The sequence below is a fragment of the Salmo trutta genome, chromosome 21 (genome assembly GCF_901001165.1).
Source record: "Salmo trutta chromosome 21, fSalTru1.1, whole genome shotgun sequence".
In the NCBI taxonomy this organism is placed as follows: domain Eukaryota; kingdom Metazoa; phylum Chordata; class Actinopteri; order Salmoniformes; family Salmonidae; genus Salmo; species Salmo trutta.
Window position 1 is genome coordinate 15,351,107 of NC_042977.1, and position 17,880 is coordinate 15,368,986.

Here is a 17,880-nt window from a genome sequence, read left to right on the forward strand (position 1 = left end):
GAACTCGTCCAGTAGAAACGCTTGTTTTTTAAAAATTGAAAACGCTTTGCTACGGTGTGCCCTAATGAATATGACGCAGCAAACAGTCTGAGACGCGTTAGAGAAACACTAAGACTAAAACTAAAGGGATAGAAAGTGTTTGATTGTTAGACAGAATGGTGTTTTTTTTATCAAAGGAAGAAACAACTGGTTCCCATAGCCTCTGTCGGGCATTTTGAACGAGAAGAACGAAGAGTTGAACAGAGAGAAGAGAAAGATAGCTCTCTAGAGCTGAAGAGTATGCAGAGAAGCCGGAGGAAGATTCCAGATTGACGTACCACAGAACTCCTCATCGGAACCATCGTCACAGTCGTCCTTGAAATCACAGACATCATCAACGGGGACACATTTGCCTGACGCACACAGGAAGTCTCTCTCAGGACAACAGGAAACTAGGATCAAAAAGACTGAAAAAGAAAAATTCCTATTAGAGGAGTGCCTGGACTTCCTGGATCTGATCCTTGTATATTTTAATGACAACATTACATTGGCAAACTGCAATTAATAGAATTCAGGAGGTGTTTCTACTAAAATGAGAAAGGGAGAAACAAATGAAGAAATATGTAAAGTATTTTCATTCTGAATAGCACTGCTGTTGATTATTGTCTGCCGTGCTGGAAACATATTCACAAAGCGAATTCACCATACAAGAAAGTTGATTACAATTGCAACCATTTGAATATAACGATTACTGACGACCATTCCATTCCCTCTAGGTATTACTGTTGCGCCACACGTGAGACCACCCTCACCGTCCTGCTTATACACTCTTCCAAGAGACACACACAGTCATGCACATAGGATCATTCTAAGTCAATATGTGCAGGTAAACTCACTTGATAATAGAACCAATAATCTTCTCATGTTGAACAAACCATGGAAACAATACAATAAATACAGAAAAGAAAGAAAATAAATGTGAGGCTTCAGAAAACTGCCTGCCTGACTGGTATAAACTTTACCATCCCTTTCAAGGAACTGATTGACAGCTCGTTTTATAAAGATTCCATTATCTCAACCGTTTGGTTTTATCAATAGCATGTGCTTAAAGTTCACACAGTGCACTCATTAAACTCACATTACATTCCCTCTGCCTAATCTTTATGGCCCGCCATGTATTTCAGGGCCAGTATTCATTAAGAGAGTATCAGAGCAGGAGTGCTGATCTCGGATCAGTCTAGCCTTTTAGATCATAATGAAGAAGATTGTATTACAGGGGGGACCTGATCCTAGATCAGTACTCCTAATCTGAGATGCTTTTTGAAAACGGGCCCTGAACCCTATCACTTTGTCTGTCTGGCACAGCACAGCTGAGCTCTGGACTACCGGATCTAGAGAGAGAGTTATATAGTTCTGCCCCTTGATCCCTCACTGCGTTCCTATCTTCGCCAGCTTTCCTAGAGATTGTGAGGCGGTGGGAGTTGAGGCCAAAAAAATCAAGTGCGCTTGTAACCAACTGGCAGTGAACCTAGTCGTCAGTGTTGAGAGTGGGAACAGTACATCGATGTCAAACGACTGTACAGTTACCTATCGGTGTAAGGGTGACCGTTGAATATGAGGTCTGGAAACCAAAGTCAGTGATAAGCTATTGTGTGATGTAGATTAGTCTACTAACATTCTAATCTAATCGACACAAAAGTGACGTGATTGGGACATACATTTTTTTTTTTTTTTTTTTTTAATAAAAGTTAATACAAATGATTTACCATAGTAACATTCATTGGGTTATTGATAGATAAACTTCTAAATAACGCAAATAATATGTTACTATGGTAGTCAGACAATGGAATTGTGATTTGGAACCTCCTCTGTGACATCATATATTGTCCAAGCACAGTCACATTATGACATCACGAACAGTCTCACCTGTGGTTCATTGTGACATCACCATGCCTCTGTATCCATTTGGGGTCAACAAAGTCAGTGGGTCATGAGGTATGGCATCTTGGAGGTTGTCAAATCCATCAACTGCCCCTGGTAGGTTCAGATAATTAATTGAAAAATAAATATTGCATTACAATATCATTGGTTATTACAATATATAGAACATGCCAATAGTTTGAATTATGCATTTACTTTGTAGATTCATATGTTTCCTATTACAGAATATTAGTAAGGTCAACCCTGTCTGAATTCACTTTTTTTTTAAAGATAATCAAAGTTGTGCCATTAAAGAGGCGAGGGCTACAAATCAAGCATATTATTCGATTATAGTGGTAAAACATACGGTAACAGGCTAGACGATTGTTTCAGTCTAAAAAAACTTAGTCGTACTCTATTTCCCTGCCAGTCTGTGGGAGGCGTAGGGGGCTTAGGAGACCTCTCTCCATGGCCAGAGACTCACTGAAAGTGCTGAGGAGGGGGAGAGAGAGGAGAGGGAAGCGTGGGACTCCGGCTTTCCCCTGCCCACCAGGAGCCTCTGAGCCAACAGAGAGGAGAGACTCTCCCCAGCCACAGCGCAGGAGAATGGACGCCAACTCTGTGAGGAGGCGCAGGCCTCCACTAGTCGCCTCTAGAGATGGGATGAAACGCTCTCCCCGTAAGAGGCCGGAGGCCGACTCTGTGAGGAGGTGCAGGTCTCCGTGCGGAAGAAGGAGAAACTCTCCCCAAGGCAGGAGGTTAGCCAACCCTATCAGGAGACACAGGTCCCAGATCGAGAGGGACCAATCTCCTGGGAGCTGCAGAGAGAGGGAGGGAGAGAGGGAGGGAGAGAGGGATGAGAGTAAGGAAGAAGAGGAAGAAAGCAGCAGCAGCAGCTCCAGCTCTGCCAGTGAGAGTGAGACATCTGGAGAGAGTGAAGGAGAAAGACAGGAGAGAGAAAGTAGAAGAGCGATGAAGCAGGCTGCTTGTCTGTTTGAAGAGATATCAGGGCTGAGGGTCAGGGAGAGTCACTCCCAGGAGACAGAGAGGGAGGAGGAACAACAACAACAAACATTCCCTTATTCGTTGAGAGTAAGGACCAACAGAACACCCAACCATTTACTAAGAGAGAACGCTAGAGGCCGAGCCAGACCCAAACCAAAACCAAGTAGGAGCGAACCCACCAATAAGGACTCTCCCGGTCCATCCCGAGCCAAGAACCCACGCATGAGGCCCAACATGATCAAACTGAAGTCCAGAGAGAGAGTCAAAGCCAAGGACACGGGGGAGGAATCGCTCCTGAGCCGACGCAGAAGTCGTAGTGAGACATCCAGCAGAAGTCCTTCTCAGAGTGAGACAGTAGGAAGACAGGTCACTCCAGCCTTAACGTACACTTATAGACTAAGGCCCAGAGCCCCAGCTCCAGCTCCACATAGGCAGGCTGAGCTTGAGAGAGAAGCTGCTGCCATTAGAGAGAGAGGGAGGAAGAGAAAAGAGGAAACCCTGAGAGGACAGAACGAAGTCAAGGAGGAAGAGGAAGACGAGGAGGAGGAAGATGAGAGCGCAGTTCTTTCCTGCTCGGGACTGAAGGGAGGGAGGGGAGGGTTGGTGAACAATGGTAAGGGACTAAACCTGAGATGGCGTGAGGATAACACCAAACGGAAGAGACGAAAGAGGGCCAGAGAGGAGGAGGAGAGCAGTGAGGAGTTGGTGGAGAGGGTGTGGTCCAGGGAGGGCTGGAAGAGGAATAAGAACAATAGAAACACTAGTCCGGAGGTACCAATCGTTGTCCACTATCTAACCCGACAAAGGAGAGGCCAGTTGAAGAACCCACTACCCAACTATAGAGGATCATCCTCTTCTTCTTCATCCTCAGACTCCAGTATCTTTAATTTTGGACCCAACCCCAGTAAGACCAGACTACACGTAGTATGAAGTCAGCAGAAGAAGAAGAATTAGCCTGGTCCCAGATGTGTTAGTGCTGTCTTGCCATGGGCCTGACAATGACCACAGGAGGTGGCAAGACAGCACAAAGACATCTGGGACCAGGCTAAAGAAGAACTAGTATTTGAATATGACATGAAACAGTATCTAATCTTGAGTTTGTTATTTCTAATCTGTGATGATTTGGGCTTTATCTCATGCGTAACTTTGTTGCAGGTAGCTTTGAGTCTCTCTTCACACTGGGGAGCATGCTGGGTAAAGGAGGATGTGGGGCGGTCTACGCCGCCATGCGCAAAAGTGACGGCCAACAGGTGAAGCTTTTAACAGTTGGTTATAAAATTCTAATTCTGGTCGTAGTAAGTTAACAGATAGGAGTAAACATTAGATTTGTCATCTATCAATATTCACGTAACGCAAGAAGTGAAAGCACACTACTAGATGAATATATCATGTTGCTTTTTCCCCCTCAGGTGGCCATAAAGTATGTGAACAGAGGAATGGCCGAGCCATACGTAAAGCTTGTAAGTAGCCTGTTTTAGTTGACGCAATTGCAAGTACCGTAAGTCTAAGAAGACAAGAACGCTCCTACTGGGTTTTGGTCTGGGTTTGGCTCGGCCTCTTGCGTTCTCCGTTGGTAAACGGTTGGTTGGGCGTTCTGCCGGTCCTTACTCTCAATAAAGGGAACGCTTGTTGTTGTTGTTCTTCACTCTCCTTCTCACCTGTGGAAAACACCTCATCTAATGGCAACCCCCCTCTCTCCCCTTCACCTCTCCAACTTCCCAACCCCTCTCACCTCCAGCCCGGAGAGAGGAGTGCCTTGCCCCTGGAGGTGGCCCTGATGCAGATCGTCTCACGGCCCCCGTCCTGCTGCTACGTTCTGGGCCTGCTGGATTGGTTCGAGGAGGCCGAGCGTTTCATCCTGGTGCTGGAGAGACCCTATCCCTGCATGGACCTGTTTGATTTCATCGAGGAGCTGGGAGGCCGGGTGGACGAGTGTCTGGCCAGGATCATCATGATACAGGTGATGGGTCTAGACCTGTGTGTCGCAGTTGGTAAAAGCGTGGCGCTAGAAACGCTAAGGTTGTGTGTTCATTTCCCACAGGGATCACATACACAAATATCTCTAGTCACTACTAAGTCACACTTTACTTAACCACTGTTTGTTAAGAGGCATATATTATGTTATTACAGGTGGTACTGGCTGTTCGGCATTGCCGCAACCGAGGGGTCCTGCACCGAGACGTCAAGGCTGAGAACCTGCTGGTGCAGACGGACAACCTGCGGGTTAAGCTCATCGACTTTGGCTGTGGAGACCTTCTGAGAGAATCCTCCTACAGAGACTACTCAGGTAGGACACAACAGGAGAATGGCTGGTCAGGGTTATTATGTTCAGTAGGCACGAAATGCAAGGGAACGCTCTGAAACTGAGCTAAATGGGGAGGTACTATCTAAACTCGTCCAATAAGAAGCGCTCATTACTGTTTTCCGTTTAAAAACATTTTGTCAGTGTGCCCTAATGTACATGACCAGTGGTAAAGATTAAAAAACAAAAATAATTCTAATATTTTCCCCCTTCCTCAGGCACAGAGGAGTACTGTCCTCCAGAGTGGGTGCTGAGCGGTGTGTACCAGGGCCGCCACGCCACCATCTGGTCACTGGGGGTACTGCTCTACGGCCTGGTGTGTGGCCGTCTGCCCTTCAACAAGGAGGCTGATATCACCGCTGGGCGCCTGCGCTTCAAAAAGGGCCTGTCTAAAGGTGAGGGGGAGGGAGGCAAGAGCGAGAGAACATTTGAGAGAGAAAATAAGAGTTTGTGTTGGTAAACGTGGGTATGTATTTGGATGTGGTTATGGATACATAAAATGGTGCTCAATGACAAAGAAATATATATAAATAGAGACCCAAAGGCAAACTCACCATCCTATCATTTTTGTCTTTATGGTACAGAGTGTAAAGAGTTGATCAACTGCTGTCTGCAGCAGGATCCCACCAAGAGGCCTGTTCTAGAGCAGATCCTCCTTCATGACTGGATGGCAGAGGGACCGGTGATCTAGGATGAACTTTATGAGACTGGGTGATCTACCACCTGGGTCAGCTGTGGCGGCTCGCAGGTTACCATGACAACAACGATCAGGGAAGAAATGCAAAATGAACCGTTGCAAGATACCAGTATATGAATAAAGAGAAGAAAGCATTGATTGGCATGTAATTATTTTATTTTTTTTGCAGTTTTTTCATAGACGTTTTTCCATAGAGAAACTTTAGTATTTGAAATTTAAGAAATGTGAAAATTTCTGAAAAAAATTACAAAACAAATAGTAAGATGTTTGTTTATTAAATCCAGAATTGTTCTATACAGCATATATAAAAAAAAACTATATTTCAATAAGGCATTTGGTCATTTGATTCAGAATGTTTACACTTGTTCTAAAGGAACATGATATTCCCTCAATAACTCTACCAAGACATTCGGATATTTTTCTATACATGTAAATAGGTTATAGAAAAGAAGAGGCCCTCTGAGACATGTGTCCAGGAACATGTGATAACATCACTCCATCCCTACATTCCAAAGGACTTGTTCCTAGCTTGGTCCTAGATCTGTTAGTGCTGTATATTATTAAATGCCCAGTGGAGTTGGCTATAGATGACAAACAGATCTGGGACCAGGTTAACTTGTTCCAGCATAATCACACACAAACTGGTCTCTGCATTAGAGGGAATGAAAGCTTACTTTAAGGTGCCGTCCTACCCACCGTGACAATAGCGCAATATTTATCTTGGAAAATGACACAATATTACATGTCATCCTTATGACGTTACGATGATGTAAATCTTACAATATAAGTATTTCTCATCTTCTTTGACAACAACATCGCAAAACATTTGACAAACGTTGGATTCCGATCGAATATCGTTAAGCATTGTAGGACTACGGAGGGGCCATTTGAGACAGGTTGTCCGATGTCTGCGAGCTTCCTTCAAGCGTAGAGAGAAAACCAGTTCTGGGCCCATATTCATAAAGCGTCTCAGTGTCCATGTATTTTTATTCATCATGATCTAAAAAAGGCTAAACTGATCCTCGATCAGTACTCCTACTTTGAGACGCTTTATGATTACACGCCCTGGGGTTTCCAGTGCCAGCACATCCCCTGAGTGAGTGGTCCCAGCGGCAATCAGTCAGGTCCAGTACAAGCCTACACAGTTTTCCTGGCTGTGAGCACTCTCACGATGGAGCCCAGTCCTCCAGCAGAGAGAGCCTACAACACAAACAGAAAGATGCATACACAGTATGAATACAGTCTATGCGAATAACAGCATTATATCAGCAGCTCGCAGCACCCATTGGAAATGTGGATTTTGATTCAATGTAATTCCTCCCTCCTGCTAATCAAATAGCCTGTGTGTTTATCTGGTCAGTTTTTGTGTCTCTGGATAGACTGCCAACATTCTCAAAAAAACTTGTTGTAGGCTACTGTTTTTGTAGGCACTTGCTTTCTGGACCGTTACTGAAGTCAGTGAGATGTGCGACATGCCCACTCGCTGCTGCGTGTGTAGGTGTCGCATGTTTTGATATGAATAACATGGGTTCGTGGTAGGCCTATCTATTTAAAAACAGAAGCCTACAATATAATGACTATAGTGATGCATAAATGCAATGCAATTCCCCCCCATCTGCAAATAAAAAATGGGTTCATCTGTTCAGGTTTTTGGACTCTGGATATAGAAAAAAACCTCCCATAGGTCATTTTTTAGACCAATGTGTTTATTTATTTTGTCCGGGTGGCATTACAGGTACAATATATAAATTCATATTCCTCCCATAGGCCTATTTCCCTTGGGATCATGGCACTTCTATTTACAACTAAATGTTTTGATAGGCATTTTTACTTTTACGTCATTTAGCAGACGCTCTTATCAAAAGCGACTTACAGTAGTAGTGAGTGCCTACATCTTCATGCTTTTCTCTCGTACTGGTCCCCCGTGGGAATCGAACCTACAAGCCTGGAGTTGCAAGCGCCATGCTCTACCAACTGAGCCACACGGGACCCATGAGCCTACCAACTGCACCTACCATGAACCCATCTTATCCATATCTATTAAAAAAAAACACAGTAGGCCTGTAGGTTAGGGATGGTCCTGCATGTCCGTTGCGCAAGACTCACATCAAAACTGAGTGTAAATCCCCCCTCTCCCGTGTGGGCTGACTAATCTACCAGCTCACGTTTGTTGCTTATGTTTTAGGCCCAGTGCTTGTTTGACTCATTATGTACCTTGCTCTAATTGACGGCGTTACTTGAAAGGACTTGAAGCTTAGTTTAAGAGTTGGGGAAAACAGGGCAGCGGGTCATGAGATCTGCTGACTGCTATTGAAGATTTGACGCACAGGCCCGCCATAGACTATAAGCGCAGCAGCGCAGTTGATAGGATGCTGTACCTTGGAAACTGCGGATCGCTGGCTGCATATTAATATTACGACGCATAATTACCATGGTAATTTGGAATGTTCAGTCAATTAGCATTTGTATTTATTAATGGATCCCCATTAGCTGCTGCCACTCTTCATGGGGTCTGGCAAAATTAAGGCAGTTATACAATACAGAATTCACAACACACTAAGTGTGTGCCCTCAGGCCCATACTCCACTACCACATATCTACAACACAAAATCCATGTGTACGTGTGTGTATAGTGTGTATGTTATCATGTGTTTGTATGCATGTGTCTGTGCCTGTGTTGGTGTTGCTTCACAGTCCCTGCTGTTCCATAAGGTGTATTTTTATCTGCTTTTTAAATCTGATTCTACTGCTTGCATCAGTTACCTGATGTGGAATAGAGTTCCATGTAGTCATGGATCTATGTAGTACTGTGTGCCTCCCATAGTCTGTTCTGGACTTGGGGCCTGTGAAGAGACCTCTGGTGGTATGTCTTGTGGGGTATGCATGGGTGTCTGAGCTGTGTGCTAGTATTTTAAAAACAGACAGCTCGGTGCATTCAGCTTGTCAACACCTCTGACAAAAACAAGTCATGAAGAAGTCAGTCTCTCTTCCACTTTGAGCCATGAGAGATTGACATGCATGTCATTAATGTTAGCTCTCTGTGTACTTTTAAGGGCCAGCCGTGCTGCCCTGTTCTGAGCCAACTGCAATTTTCGGAGGTCCCTCTTTGTGGCACCTGACCACACGACTGAGCAGTGGTCCAGGTGCGACAAAAGAGCCTGTAGGTCCTGCCTTGTTGATAGTTGTTAAGAAGGCAGAGCAGTGCTTTATTATGGACAGACTTTTCCCCATCTTAGTTACTGTTGTATCAATATGTTTTGACCATGACAGTTTACAATCCAGGGTTACTCCAAGCAGTTTAGTCACCTCAACTTGTTCAATTTCCACATTATTCATTATGATATGTAGTTGAGGTTTATGGTTTAGTGATTGATTGATTTGTCCCAAATACAATGCTTTTAGTTTTGGAAATATTTAGGATTAACTTATTCCTTGCTACCCATACCGAAACTAACCGCAGCTCTTTGTTAAGTGTTGCAGTCATTTCAGTCGCTGTAGTAGCTGATGTGTATAGTGTTGAGTCATCCGCATACATAGACACACTGGCCTTATTCAAAGCATGTCGTTAGTAAAGATTGAAAAAAGCAAGTGGCCTAAACAGCTACACTGGGGAATTCCTGCTTCTACCTGGATTATGTTTGAGAGGCTTCCATTAAAGAACACCCTCTGTGTTCTGTTAGACAAGTAACTCTTGATCCACATTATAGCAGGGGGTGTAAAGCCATAACACCTACGTTTTTCCAGCAGCAGACTATGATCGATGTCAAAAGCTGCACTGAAGTCTAACAAGACAGCCCCCACATCATTTTAGCATCAATTTCTCTCAGCCAATCATCAGTCATTTGTGTAAGTGCCGTGCTTGTTGAGAGGCCTTCCCTATACACACGCTGAAAGTCTGTTGTCAATTTATTTACTGTGAAATAGTATTGTATCTGGTCAAACACTATTTGTTTCAGAAGTTTACTAAGGGTTGGTAACAGGATGATTGGTCGGGTATTTGAGCCAGTAAAGGGGGTTTTACTATTCTTGGGTAGCGGAATTACTTTTCCTTCCCTCCAGGCCTGAGGGCACACACTTTCTAGTAGTCTGAAATTGAAGATGAAGCAAATTGGAGTGGCAATATCATCTGCTATTAACCTCAGTAATTTTCCATCCAAGTTGTCAGACCCCGGTGGCTTGTCATTGTTGATAGACAACAATAATTTTGTCACCTCTTCCATACTGACTTTACGGAATTCAAAAGTACAATTCTTGCCTTTCATAATTTGGTCAAATATACTTGGATGTGTAGTGTCAACATTTGTTGCTGGCATGTCATCCCTAAGTTTGTTTATCTTGCCAATGAAAAAGTAATTAAATAAGATGGCAATATCAGTGGGCTTTGTGATGAATGAGCCATCTGACTCAATGAACGATGGAGCCGAGTTGGCTTGTTTCCCCAAAATGTCCTTTCAGGTGCTCCAAAGCTTTTTACTATCATTCTTTATATCATTCATCTTTGTTTCATAGTATAGTTTGTTTATTTAGTCACATGATTTCTTATTTTGCAGTACGTTTGCCAATCAGTTGTGCAGCCAGACTTAATTGCCATACCTTTTGCCTCGTCCCTTCTCAACCATACAATTTTCAATTCCTCATCAATCCAAGGGGATTTAACAGTTTTTACAGTCATTTTCTTATGTGCGTCCTTATTATTAACTGGAATAAGACATTTCATAAATGTGTCAAGTGCAACGTCAGGTTACACACCACAGACAAGCAAATATTCTTTACATCATCAATGTATGAATCACTACAAAACTTATTGTATGACCTCTAACACACTATATTATGCCCAGCCTTTGGAACTTTGGTTTTCCTAGATATGGCTACTATATTGGATACTGCTTTCAAGCACATTTCTGCAGCCTTAGTAAAGATGTGCTCAACACATGTTGATGATTTCATTCCTGTGCTGTTTGTAACTACCCTGGCAGGTTGACTGATAACCTGAACCAGTTTACAAGCACTAGTTACAGTTAGAATCTTTTCCTTGAGTGGGCTGCTTGATGAGAGCCAGTCAATATTTAAAAATCACACAGAAAATATACTTCTCTGTTGACATCACATACATTACCAAGCATTTCACACATATTATCCAGATACTGACTGTTAGCACTTGGTGGTCTATAGCAGCTTCCCACAAGAATACAGTTGAAGTGGGAAGTTTACATACACTTAGGTTGGAGTCATTGAAACTCGTTTTTCAACCACTCCACAAATTTCTTGTTAACAAACTATAGTTTTGGCAAGTCGGTTAGGACATCTACTTTGTGCATGACACAAGTCATTTTCCAACAATTGTTTACAGAAAGAATATTTCACTTATAATTCACTGTATCACAATTCCAGTGGGTCAGAAGTTTACATACACTAAGTTGACTATGCCTTTAAACAGCTTGGAAAATTCCAGAAAATGATGTCATGGCTTTAGAAGCTTATGATAGGCTAATTGACATAATTGACTAAATTTGAGTTAATTGGAGGTGTACCTGTGGATGTATTTCAAGGCCTACCTTCAAACTCACTGCCTCTTTGCTTGATATCATTGGAAAATCAAAAGAAATCAGCCAAGACCTCAGAAAAAAAATTGTAGACCTCCACAAGCCTGGTTCATCCTTGGGAGAAATTTCCAAACGCCTGAAGGTAACGCGTTCATCTGTACAAACAATAGACGCAAATATAAACACCATGGGACCACGCAGCTGTCATACCGCTCAGGAAGGAGACGCGTTCTGTCTCCTAGAGATGAACGTACTTTGGTGTGAAAACTGCAAATCAATCCCAGAACAACAGCAAAGGACCTTTGTGAAGATGCTGGAGGAAACAGGTACAAAAATATCTATATCCACAGTAAAACGAGTCCTATATTGACATAACCTGAAAGGCCAATCAGCAAGGAAGAAGCCACTGCTCCAAAACTGCCATAAAAAAGCCAGACTACGGTTTGCAACTGCACATGGGGACAAAGATCGTACTTTTTGGAGAAATGTCCTCTGGTCTGATGAAACAAAAATAGAACTGTTTGGCCATAATGACCATCGATATGTTTGGAAGAAAAAGGGGGAGGCTTGCAAGCCGAAGAACAACATCCCAACCATGAAGCACGGGGGTGGCAGCATCACGTTGTGGGGTGCTTTGCTGCAGGAGGGACTGGTGCACTTCACTAAATAGATGGCATCACGAGGCAGGAAAATTATGTCGATATATTGAAGCAACATCTCAAGACATTGGTCAGGAAGTTAAAGCTTGGTCGCAAATGGGTCTTCCAAATGGACAATGACCCCAAGCATACTTCTAAAGTTCTTTCAAAATGGCTTAAGGACAACAAAGTCAAGGTATTGGAGTGGCCATCACAAAGCCCTGACCTCAATCCCATAGAAAATGTGTGGGCAGAACTGAAAAAGCGTGTGCGAGCAAGAAGGCCTACAAACCTGACTCAGTTACACCAGCTGTCAGGAGGAATGGGCCAAAATTCACCCAACTTATTGTGGGAAGCTTGTGGAAGGCTACCCGACACATTTGACCCAAGTTAAACAATATTAAGGCAATGCTACCAAATACTAATTGAGTGTATGTAAACTTCTGACCCACTGGGAATGTGATGATAGAAATAAAAGCTGAAATAAATAATTCTCTCTACTCTTCTGACATTTCACATTCTTAAAATAAAGTGGTGATCCTAACTGACCTAAAACAGGGAATTTTTACTAGGAGTAAATGTCAGGAATTGTGAAGAACTGAGTTTAAATGTATTTGGCTAAGGTGTATGTAAACTTCCGACTTCAACTGTATCATCAGTCAGGCTTTAGCATGCCCACACACCCTGCAAGTGCTTCCAGCCATACACCAATAAGGATAAGTCTTACCTTTTCGTGCCACAGCAGCAGTGTAGCACTGCTGTTTTCAGAAGGCTTCTCAAAGCCCTTGTAGATGTACTTCATGAGCAGGTCAACTCCATTCTTATCCAGAGACTGAACAGCCTTCTCAATGTCACTACTCTTGAAGGCGCTCAGCACTTTAAGCACCAGGGCCTCAGCACGATCCTATAACACACACATACACACATTTTAGTATCTTCTGCTAAGGAAGTACACACTTTCACATGCCTCGACTCTGTGTGATGCGTGAACCACAGACTATACAGTTCTGTTTTGAGGTGACGGAAGCTCATAGTGTATTTTGAGTAACACAGAGGCAAGTTGTGTTTCACATGGGGCCGTTATTAATGCTCAAAACGGATCTATTGTGTTGTAATGAAGGCTCACCTTAACATTTTGGTTTTTGGTGTTGATTGGGGGATTCTTCAGCACAGCCTGCAGAGCTTCCATCAGGTTGCCTGTGCATCACGGTGTTAAGGAAAACAGACAGAGAGACAACACACAACACAGTTTAACACTGATGAGACAGTCATGGTCAGCTTGATTCACCTCTTCAAATCACGTTGCTTTCATGTTTCAGAAACTCAATGACTCACTGACTGGTGGAATTCACTTCCTACCCCCCAATTTGTCAGAACCTGCTTTGAAAATTTCTGTCATCAGGTAATAAACTAAATATTAGGCCTACCACCACCACTAAACTTCCACTGAATAAAACCCTAAATCTGACTGCACAACGTGTATTGTATTTTCTCCTCAAATAATATATAAACGATTAAAAGACATAAAAGCACCACGCCCTGACTTGAAGTGACACGCGCAAAAGCATATACTTGATTCTGAAACATCATAGTACGACTTGGCAGATGGTCTGTGCATTGCAACATTTTGGAGAAAATCTGTATCGGCTTCACGCCACTTTCTCAAATGTAACTGTGCTCTTAGTAAATCAAATCAACGTAAAAGGATATTGTCTGATCAGCGAATCCACTTCTGCTTCATCTGGACCGACCTGACTCTCTCCATTATCCTCATCATCCACAAATTTGTTCTCGTCGTACTCGTCAACGTCCACCTTGCTGAATTGGTTCGAATCAGTATTTTTCGACATTTTGACGATATGTTTTGTTGTTTACAGAAGAATACTGCAATCTGTCTGTGCTCCTTTTACAGTAAAAGAATTCCTGGTTTCATTTCCTGTCTCGCTCTGACAGCTTCACTTCCGCATAGAGGGCGCTCTCAAGTGGTTGATGTCTGATTTGTATAGTTGGAGCAGTACTCATAAATGAACAGTAGATGGTGGTAGAGGTCAAGAAAACACTAGCTCTCTGCCTAAGTGAAAAGCTAGGCTGAAACGCCTGCATTTTGGAGCTGCCTTATTCAAGAAAGAAAAAAAGAGACCATGTTTGTATTCGGCTTTTTAAAAAATGTTTTACTTTGTATGCAAACTGATATGTGACACGTATTAATACCAAAATAGCATGCTAAAAAGGCAACGAAAAAAGTGTGTATATATATATATATATATATATATATTGCTCAAAAAAATAAAGGGAACACTTAAACAACACAATGTAACTCCAAGTCAATCACACTTCTGTGAAATCAAACTGTCCACTTAGGAAGCAACACTGATTGACAATACATTTCACATGCTGTTGTGCAAATGGAATAGACAACAGGTGGAAATTATAGGCAATTAGCAAGACACCCCCAATAAAGGAGTGGTTCGGCAGGTGGTGACCACAGACCACTTCTCAGTTCTTATGCTTCCTGGCTGATGTTTTGGTCACTTTTGAATGCTGGCGGTGCTTTCACTCTAGTGGTAGCATGAGACGGAGTCTACAACCCACACAAGTGGCTCAGGTAGTGCAGCTCATCCAGGATGGCACATCAATGCGAGCTGTGGCAAGAAGGTTTGCTGTGTCTGTCAGCGTAGTGTCCAGAGCATGGAGGCGCTACCAGGAGACAGGCCAGTACATCAGGAGACGTGGAGGAGCCGTAAGAGGGCAACAACCCAGCAGCAGGACCGCTACCTCCGCCTTTGTGCAAGGAGGAGCAGGAGGAGCCCCGCCAGAGCCCTGCAAAATGACCTCCAGCAGGCCACAAATGTGCATATGTCTGCTCAAACGGTCAGAAACAGACTCCATGAGGGTGGTATGAGGGCCGACGTCCACAGGTGGGGATTGTGCTTACAGCCCAACACCGTGCAGGACGTTTGGCATTTACCAGAGAACACCAAGATTGGCAAATTCGCCACTGGCACTCTGTGCTCTTCACAGATGAAGCAGGTTCACACTGAGCACATGTGACAGACGTGACAGAGTCTGGAGATGACGTGGAGAACGTTCTGCTGCCTGTAACATCCTCCAGCATGACCGGTTTGGCGGTGGGTCAGTCATGGTGTGGGGTGGCATTTCTTTGGGGGGCCGCACAGCCCTCCATGTGCTCGCCAGAGGTAGCCTGACTGCCATTAGGTACCGAGATGAGATCCTCAGACCCCTTGTGAGACCATATGCTGGTGCGGTTGGCCCTGGGTTCCTCCTAATGCAAAACAATGCTAGACCTCATGTGGCTGGAGTGTGTCAGCAGTTCCTGCAAGAGGAAGGCATTGATGCTATGGACTGGCCTGCCCGTTCCCCAGACCTGAATCCAATTGAGCACATCTGGGACATCATGTCTCGCTCCATCCACCAACGCCACGTTGCACCACAGACTGCCCAGGAGTTGGCGGATGCTTTAGTCCAGGTCTGGGAGGAGATCCCTCAGGAGACCATCCGCCACCTCATCAGGAGCATGCCCAGGCGTTGTAGGGATATCATACAGGCACGTGGAGGCCACACACACTACTGAGCCTCATTTTGAATTGTTTTAAGGACATTACATCAAAGTTGGATCAGCCTGTAGTGTGGTTTTCCACTTTAATTTTGAGTGTGACTCCAAATCCAGACCTCCATGAGTTGATAAATTGGATTTCCATTGATTATTTTTGTGTGATTTTGTTGTCAGCACATTCAACTATGTAAAGAAAAAAGTATTTAATAAGATTATTTCATTCATTCAGATTTAGGATGTTATTTTAGTGTTCCCTTTATTTTTTGAGCAGTGTATATATATATATATATACAGTACCAGTCAGAAGTTTGGACACACCTTCTCTTTCAAGGGTTTTTCTTTATTGCCACTATTTTCTACATTGTAGAATAATAGTGAAGACATCACAACTATGAAATACACATATGGAATCATGTAGTAACCAAAAAAGTGTTAAACAAATCAAAATAGATTTTAGATTTGAGATTCTGCAAAGTAGCCACCCTTTGCCTTGATGACAGCTTTGCACACTCTTGGCATTCTCTCAACCAGCTTCTTGAGGTAGTCATCTGGAATGCATTTCAATTAACAGGAGTGCCTTGTTAAAAGTTAATTTGTAGAATTTCTTTCCTTCTTAATGTGTTTGATCCAATCAGTTGTGTTGTGACAAGATAGGGGTGGTACAGAAGATTAACCTATTTGTTAAAAGACCAAGTCCATATTATGGCAAATAAGCAAAGTCCATTATTACTTTAAGAAAGGGCTGCCCAATCCTCTTCCTGGAGATCTACTGTCCTGTAGGTTTTCAGTCCAATCCTAATTTAGCATATCTGATTCAGCTAGTTAAGGTCTTGTTGAGCAGCTTATTAGTAGAATCAGGTGTGTTAAATTAGGGTTGGACTGAAAACCCACAGGCCGGTAGATCTCCAGGAAGAGGGTTTGGGGGTATTTTTTTCTCCACTTCCTGTCTGACTGACGTGCCCAAAGTAAACTGCCTTTTACTCAGGCCCAGAGGCCAGGATATGCATATAATTGGTACCATTGGATAGAAAACACTTTGAAGTTTGTAGAAATGTTAAAATTGATATGGAAGGAGAAAATCCAAAGAAAAACTAACCAGAATTTATTTTTGTTGAGAGAGCCAATGCTCTCACAATGCAATTCCAGCTCCCAGATTGCAATTCCTATGGCTTCCACTAGATGTCAACAGTCTTTGTTCAAGGTTTCAGGCTTGTTTCTTCCCAAACGATTAAGAATTTAGAGTTTTCGTACTGGGAGTCAGAGTTGGAAATCAGTCTGTGCACGCACGACGAAGAGGATGCATACCTGCTTATTTTGCTTTTCTATTGAACATACTTCTTTCCGTATGAAATATTATAGCTTAATTACATTTTAGGGTACATGAGGATTAAATAGAAATGTATTTTGACTTGTTTTAACAAAATTTTGTGGTAGCTATTTGGATTCCTTCCTCTGCATGTTGAACGAGTGGATTACTCAAATCGATGGCGCCAACTTAACTGACTTTTTGGGACATAAAGGATTTTATCTTACAAAACGAACATGCATGTTGTAGCTGGGACCCTTTGGATTGCAAATCAGAGGAAGATTTTCAAAAAGTAAATGAATATTTAATCGCTATTTGTGATTTTTATAAAGCCTGTGCTGGTTGAAAAATATTTTGATGTGGGGCACCGTGCTCAAACAATCGCATGGCATGCTTTCGCTGTCAAGCCTATTGTACAATGCAGTTAGATGAACAAGACTTTAAGCTTTTAACCGATATAAGACACTTGTATGTACCTAAATGTTTAATATCCATAATTTTTATGATTATTTATTTGAATTGCGTGCCCTCCAATTTCCCCGTAAGTTGTCGACAGGTGTCCCGCTGACGGGACGCCTAGCCCTAAGAAGTTCAGTCAATCCGGAAAATTTCAAGAGCAAAAACCATCAAGCGCAATGATGAAACTGGCTCTCATGAGGACCGCCACAGGAAAGGAAGACCCAAAGATACCTCTGCTGCAGAGGATAAGTTCATTAGAGTTAACTGCAGCTTAGATTGCAGCCCAAATAAATGCTTCACAGAGTTCAAATAAAAGACACATGTCAAAATCAACTATTCAGAGGAGACTGCGTGAATCAGGCCTTCATGGTCGAATTGCTGCAAAGAAACCACTACTAAAGGACACCAATAAGAAGAAGAGACTTGCTTGGGGCAAGAAACACAAGCAATGGACATC

The 17,880-nt window shown here is 43.0% G+C and overlaps 3 protein-coding genes across 4 annotated transcripts in view; 1 reads left to right on the forward strand and 2 right to left on the reverse strand.

Annotated features, from left to right (window-relative positions):
• The window catches only part of si:ch211-106h4.4 (MAM and LDL-receptor class A domain-containing protein 1), a 42,457-nt gene extending 42,005 nt beyond the window's left edge, over positions 1-452 (reverse strand). For both annotated transcript variants that reach the window (XM_029704463.1, XM_029704461.1), the window contains exon 1: positions 318-452. The gene's annotated coding sequence lies outside the window, so the exon portion shown is untranslated. The remainder of the gene's footprint in view (positions 1-317) is intronic.
• A 2,419-nt stretch (positions 453-2,871) lies between these two features.
• Positions 2,872-6,057, forward strand: LOC115157719 (probable serine/threonine-protein kinase MARK-A). Its single transcript, XM_029706167.1, has 7 exons — positions 2,872-3,808; positions 4,060-4,154; positions 4,314-4,364; positions 4,643-4,864; positions 5,035-5,191; positions 5,425-5,601; positions 5,791-6,057. The coding sequence occupies exons 1-7, from the start codon at positions 2,872-2,874 to the stop codon at positions 5,895-5,897; spliced, it is 1,746 nt and encodes a 581-aa protein (XP_029562027.1). The 3' UTR covers positions 5,898-6,057.
• Positions 6,058-6,157: 100 nt separating this feature from the next.
• Positions 6,158-14,061, reverse strand: LOC115156783 (actin-related protein 2/3 complex subunit 5-like). The gene is made up of 4 exons (XM_029704464.1): positions 13,795-14,061; positions 13,211-13,283; positions 12,812-12,988; positions 6,158-7,103 (listed from the first exon to the last, which is right to left on the reverse strand). Exons 1-4 carry the CDS (start codon positions 13,932-13,934, stop codon positions 7,041-7,043), a joined length of 453 nt encoding a protein of 150 aa, XP_029560324.1. The 5' UTR covers positions 13,935-14,061; the 3' UTR covers positions 6,158-7,040.
• Between the last annotated feature and the right edge of the window lie 3,819 nt (positions 14,062-17,880).

What these genes read in the sequence shown, in the direction of transcription:
- LOC115157719 (XM_029706167.1), top strand. Translation starts at nt 2,872, where the DNA reads ATGAAGCAGGCTGCTTGTCTGTTTGAAGAGATATCAGGGCTGAGGGTC. An exon ending in TAATTTTGGACCCAACCCCA is followed by an intron (nt 3,809 to 4,059) that starts GTAAGACCAGAC and finishes ACTTTGTTGCAG; the next exon opens with GTAGCTTTGAGTCTCTCTTC. An exon ending in CCAGGATCATCATGATACAG is followed by an intron (nt 4,865 to 5,034) that starts GTGATGGGTCTA and finishes ATGTTATTACAG; the next exon opens with GTGGTACTGGCTGTTCGGCA.
- LOC115156783 (XM_029704464.1), bottom strand. Translation starts at nt 13,934, where the DNA reads ATGTCGAAAAATACTGATTCGAACCAATTCAGCAAGGTGGACGTTGAC. An exon ending in GTGGATTCGCTGATCAGACA is followed by an intron (nt 13,284 to 13,794) that starts ATATCCTTTTAC and finishes ACCGTGATGCAC; the next exon opens with AGGCAACCTGATGGAAGCTC. An exon ending in CCAAAAACCAAAATGTTAAG is followed by an intron (nt 12,989 to 13,210) that starts GTGAGCCTTCAT and finishes TGTGTGTTATAG; the next exon opens with GATCGTGCTGAGGCCCTGGT.